This window comes from Urocampus carinirostris, chromosome 4, assembly GCF_059441175.1.
Source record: "Urocampus carinirostris isolate Australia breed hairy pipefish chromosome 4, RoL_Ucar_1.0, whole genome shotgun sequence".
NCBI lineage: Eukaryota > Metazoa > Chordata > Actinopteri > Syngnathiformes > Syngnathidae > Urocampus > Urocampus carinirostris.
The window spans coordinates 5,400,350-5,406,349 of record NC_142352.1 but is presented as its reverse complement, the minus strand read 5'-3'; the positions used below and the strand labels follow the sequence as shown (position 1 = coordinate 5,406,349).

The 6,000-nt window shown below is 41.0% G+C and overlaps 1 protein-coding gene across 1 annotated transcript in view; it reads right to left on the bottom strand.

The window, feature by feature from the left end:
• Positions 1–230: 230 nt before the first annotated feature.
• Positions 231–6,000, bottom strand: part of igdcc4 (immunoglobulin superfamily, DCC subclass, member 4) — a 156,841-nt gene continuing 151,071 nt past the window's right edge. The window contains 1 exon segment of the mRNA XM_088333509.1: positions 231–4,919. Within this exon segment, the coding sequence (XP_088189635.1) occupies positions 4,440–4,919 (480 nt within the window). The 3' untranslated portion in view covers positions 231–4,439.

Sequence of the window (6,000 nt, the reverse complement as noted above, 5' to 3'; positions counted from 1 at the left end):
CATTGTCCTAGTTCATTGAATTCATTTTCTTGGGATTAGTGATTTGTATCAGAACTCCAAAGAACTCAAAGTAATTTAAATTTTTGGTCCAGTTTTGTTGGCGATAGAAAGCATCTTTCTCTGTTAAGCCAATCAGAATGCAGCACACAATACCTGATGAAAATCCGCTAAGTAGATAAACCAGTAAGAGTAAATCACAGTACAGCAAGGGATTACTGTACACCAAAAAATATTGTTTCTACCCGTTTTTTATTTGTGTAACAAAAAAAAACACCAAATGCAAAGTTTTCTCCTTCATTTTTACATCTTTAAGAATTCTTAAGAAGTACGCACAAAAGCAAAACCAGGCAACGATGAAAGAACACTGTTCTGACAGCTACATCATAATGTCACAGCTGAAAAATGACATTACAGACAGATCGAAGAACGTAACAACAACATATCAAGGTCGAAATCATCGATAGGTCACTTGACTCACTCCTGAACGATTTAAGAGAATCCAAAATGGATTTTAGCGTCACGCTTAGCATGTATTGTCCTAGCTGAGGTGCTTCGGCATGTCGTCTCGTAAAGAAAGGTCGTTTCTTAAGAAAGAACACTGGAAAGGATGCTAGTTATACAGAAGCCGTAAAAGCACCACGGAATCCTGAAAAAGAAATGAGGTAGTGGCGGTTGAGAAGGAGTCGGAATGATTTTGAATATTTTTTGTTTTTTTTTCCTGCTGAGTTGTGGTCAAAGCAATGACTAATGCGGACGCCTCAGAATTATATTCCACTTGGTTGGCAGGGTTACTTTAACCGGATTACTTTCAATGACTTTTGGATGACTCCAATACCAAATATGCTAATAAAAGACAAAAAAAACTAAATATGAATAAAATGACTCACAACACATGGTAAGCTTTCTCTCCTGGCTTTGATCTCTTTGATCTCCGGAAAAACGAACATAAAATGCGACAGAAACAAAATGAAAATAAATCCAAACAGCTTCCCAACATCATTTTTGCCGTTCCATGTGTTCCGTTACTCCCCAAGCCTGCACACAATTTAGTAATTTTATTCATGTTCAGTTTATTTTGTCTTTTATTAGCATATTTGGTATTGGAGTAATCCATAAGTATTTGAAAGTAATCCAGTTCAAGTAACCCTACCCAACCCTGGATTCGGGGCACCTGCGAATGCCCCGTTGGCGCCAACAACCCTAGTCGCTGATTGGCTCCCTGATCCTTTTTAAACCCCCGTCTTCCATGAGGAAACTGTCAGACTGTCTGCGAACCTATGCATTCAGCTAGGCAAGCTTCTGAGATTCTCCTGCTCTGTTTTCTCCTGCCTGTTACCTGTTGCCGACCTGTTTCTGGACCCGTTTCTGCCCTGCTCTTCTATCTCGGCCATCGACCTGTTTTGCCCTGTTTCCTGCCTGATACCTGTTGCCGACCTCTTTTCTGGACTCGTTACCGCCCTTGCTCCCCCGTCCCGGCTATTGACCAGTTCATTTTATTCATATTTAGTTTATTTTGTCTTTTATTAGCATATTTGGTATTGGAGTAATCCAAAAGTAATTGAAAGTAATCCAGTTAAAGTAACCCTACCCAACCTAGCTAATATGCTATTGGCTTAACTACAGAGTACAGAGTCTTGCCTTAGTTCGTAGAGAGTCTGAGAGTCGACGATAAAACACTGTATTGTAGGTTTGCAGTGATGCGATAGGGATATGCAAAAACATGACAACCATGGAAACAAAAGTCAGTGATTTTACAAAGAAGGCACATGCATCGTTTAACTTCAGGAATATACTGTAGCCAATCGACCAGCGGGACTATTATTAAAAACAATAAGGCGATCAAAGCCCAATCTTTGCAAACGGAAGTTTAAAAACGTTTAAATTTTAAATATGCCGTAGTTGTTTCACCTTTACGCATCCACCTGCTACTCTGTCCTTTACATGTATATCTATTTAAAATATTATTAAATAGTAAGCAAATTGTAGCACTTTAGTATCAACTATATACTATTTTGTTATTTTAATGTTTTTGTATGGGGTCTTGGGAATTTGGAATATATTAGCTTATTAGCGTATATTAGCTTATTAGTGTAGAACAAATAAGCCTAGCACAAAATTGACTCCCACATTTTTTGTTTGACTGTTTATAAAATAATGTTCTCACCGTACGTAATCATGTCGATTAGAGGGGCATTTTCCAGTACAGAACATCACGCAAGCTTCTTACTTCTTTGGCCTTCTAACAAGTTTAGCCACTTCAAACACCATCATCTGATCCTGGTGGTTTTAGATTTCTGCATGATCTGGTCAAGCGTCCCTGGTCCATATAAAAAGAGGAGCTGATCGATAGCTCGCCCTGTTTTCTACTGCTCGCATGACGGCCGCGTGGGCCAAACTTTGCAACCGACTGGAGCATGAGACCAAATCTCTCAGTAAAGTAAAAGGACGGTTTCAGATTTAACACCATGTTTGCTGGTTCTTGGGAATGAGCATTATTTTCTGTACGACTGAATCCCCCCAAATCGTCTAGCATTATAGCGGAGAACTTTCTTTTTGTGCTAGTAACTTCAAGATTTAAGCAGTCAAAAATTGCCATAATCTTCGGCCCCTACCCTTCCATTTTGTTTTCCTACCATTAATTCTCTGTGTTAATAAATTATGTGTGCTATTTTATTTGTCCTAGTTCATTGAATCCATTTTCTTGGGATTACTGATTTCTATCAGAACTCCAAAGAACTCAAAGTAATTTCAATTTTTATCAGTGTAGGAAATTCTAGATTTATGGTGGAGCACAAGCAACACCTAGAGGCAAATTCGTTTACTGAATGCAGTCAAGAATAATTCCTTTCAATCCTAACGGTTTTTAAAATTAAAGCTAGAAAAATCCCTACACGTATGTAACTATTCCCAGCTAGACCGCAGTTTCGCTTTAAGATGTCCAACTCAGAATGCATGAATGTTGTATCCCGGGGGGCTCCTGTATTAAATAACACTACTACCGTAAATTCCGGACTATAAGCCGCTACTTTATTCCCTAACTTTCAACCCTGCGGCTTATTCAGTGATGCGGCCAATTTATGTAATTTTTCAAACTGCCGCCAGCGGCGCTCGAGTGTTGCTACCATTAACTGCCCTGTCAAAGCTATATTATTATTATTATTAAAGCTTTGAAAACTCTCTCGGTGAACCGTCTTTCTTTGTAAATATGTGTAACCCATGTATACTATGTATTTGAAACTGTATATTTTTGTAATGTATTTATTTTTATTTATTTTAGACACTTATTCTGATATGTTTTGCGAGTGAACAAAAAATGAGGGGCGGAACAAACGCGGGTTGCTGAGTTTAAGTGGGGACCGCTAAAGGTGAGGGACAGACAAGGAAAGAAGAGGGGGTAAAAAGTTGGTTAAAGAAAAAGGAGTTGCGTGAGTAAATATGTCCATCTGATATATTTTTCCCACCCTTACCTTTGGAAATATACACTTTTTTCCTTGGATCACTTTCAACGGGACCCCGACTCCGCAGGTCTGCATCAAACCTTAAGTACCGGTATCATTTTCCGTTCATTTCGCCGGCTGTGATTTTTGGACCGTGGACCTTAATGAAGGACATTTAGTTTCAATCGCCGGACTTGAAGTCGGGTTTGGGTTAATTTTGTGTTTGTGTTACATGTTTGAATGTGGGCGCATGCGGCTTGTATACGGGTGCGGCTTGTGTATGTACAAAATCGGTTTTCCTCTTAAAATGTGGTGGGTGCGGCTTATAATCCGGTGCGCTCTATAGTCCAGAATTTACGGTATATCAAATATCAAAGTGGGTTTGGCACGTGAAATCAAGTAATGCTTGGAATAAGCTTGAGGAAAAGCCCAAGTTGTGCACATTTTCACAATTTTTCTCCTAACAACTTACCCACCAACCAACCAACCAACCAAATATTCTTCCATCCATCCATTCTCCCCCAACATGACAGAAATAGATTAAACCAACTCTACCTTTCAGTGGCTTACGTGAAGCCAAGAGTAACACAGTCATCCTATGGAAATACAAAATGGTACGCTTCAAAATGTGTGTAACTTGGCATATGAACATTAGAGACCCACTGGCACATATTCCAGTTGTGTGTACGTGACCCTGAGACAACATGAGGCCAAAAAGAGACACGGGTGCTGTACATTCTTACAATCCATAGTAAGAACCGTCTCGGTTCCCGTCTTACGTCTGGTATCCAGAGGTCGGTGCCGAATCCTTCTGTTTTCACAGCTCAGGAATGTATGGCTACGATGCATACTCCAAAAACAAGCACGTTACCTCTAAAAATAGACTATCGTATATTTACATATGTATGAAAGTGTGGATTCAAAGTACAAAACGAAATCCGACAATGAGGCGGGTGCACACAATAGTCCGTGGTAAGAATTGCTGTACCCGTTACGCAGGAGCTACTGGCACAGGTAACCCTGTGCTACTGAGGTAGGGCGGACCAGGCCTGAAGTGAGAAAAGGAGAAGGGGTGAGACAGGTAGACTTGGTCTTGGTTTGTGCTGAAGGGCAGCGTCCAATGTCTCCATTTTCCCCGGGTTTGGACCCGGGTTGCAGTTTCTTCGGGGTGTGGAAGCCATTGGTAAGCCCTGAGTCCTGCATTGGGCCGGCACTAGCGGCCTTCGCCGACCTGTCCTCTGGCTCCTCATTGTGGTCAGTCACCAGTGTTGCTGGAGGAAGACTTTGCTGGTTTGGAACCAGCGATTGTTTATCAAGGAGACCTTCATCAGTCTGTCCTATTGAGGGACTTGATGTGGTTTCGGAGTCTGTGGCCCGGCCGCTGTCCGACTTATCTTTCCCGCTGACTGGGTCAGACAGCTCAGAGTGGACGATGACCTCAGCTTCCACCTGGTTACTGGACGGGGATGCGCTTGGACAGTCCTGCAAGGACAGGACATTGAAATTAACTTACCTATATTTAACTAACCCAAGTCACCTACGAGATCATTTTAATATCCGAGAGTTATTTGGAACAAAAATTTTGCTCGACGCGCGACGGAAAATCCAACACTTAGCATTCCTGGGGCTTCCACGAGAGATCGCTGACTACTTGAGACCGCTCACCACTAGCGTAAGTTTTTACTGAGCTGGGACGAGCTGAAAACAGAGGAGTTGAAGAACAGCAGGAAAAATGAGGACGAGCAAGAGAAGTTGGCGTCTACAACGGAGATTAGAAAGGTGTGGGTTAAGTGGAAAGTGGTCGTGCTACAGCTCCTATTAATAACATTTGCCTTATGCATTTCTGTGAAATTTTGAAGGGGAGGCAGAGACAAATCTCCTTGGATGAGTTTTTCTTTAACAGATCTTTAGAAAGTAAAATCAGTTGTAGTTTTATGTTTATTTACAAAACTCAATTCCAATGAAGTTGGGAAAGTGTGTTAATTGCAAATAAAAATTGATCCAAGTAAATTGCAAATTCTTTTCAACCCATATTTCAATGAATGCACAGCAAAGACAACATATTTATTGTCTTCACTCATAAACTTTATTGTTTTGGGAGAAAATCATCAACTCTGTAATTTGATGACAGCAACACGTGCCAAAATAGTTGGGACAGGTGTCAATAACTACTCAGAAAGTGGATGAATGGAAATCAACCAACTATTTGCAGGTGAACAGATGAATTAGCAACAGGTGAGAGTTGTTACTGGGTATAAAAAAGGGAGACCCGAACAAGCTAAGTCATTCACATGCAAGGATGGGGCGAGGTTCACCTCTTTGTGAACAACTGCGTGAGCAAATTGTTGAACAGTTTAAAAACAACATTCCTCAAAGTACAATTGCAAGGAATTTAGGGATATCATCATCTACAGTCCATAATATTGTGAAAAGGTTCAGGGAATCTGGAGAAATCACTGTGCGTAAACGGCATGGCCGTAAACCATTATTGAATGCCCGTGACCTCCGAGCCCTCAAGCGGTACTGCATTAAGAACCGACATCAATGTGTGAAGGACATCACC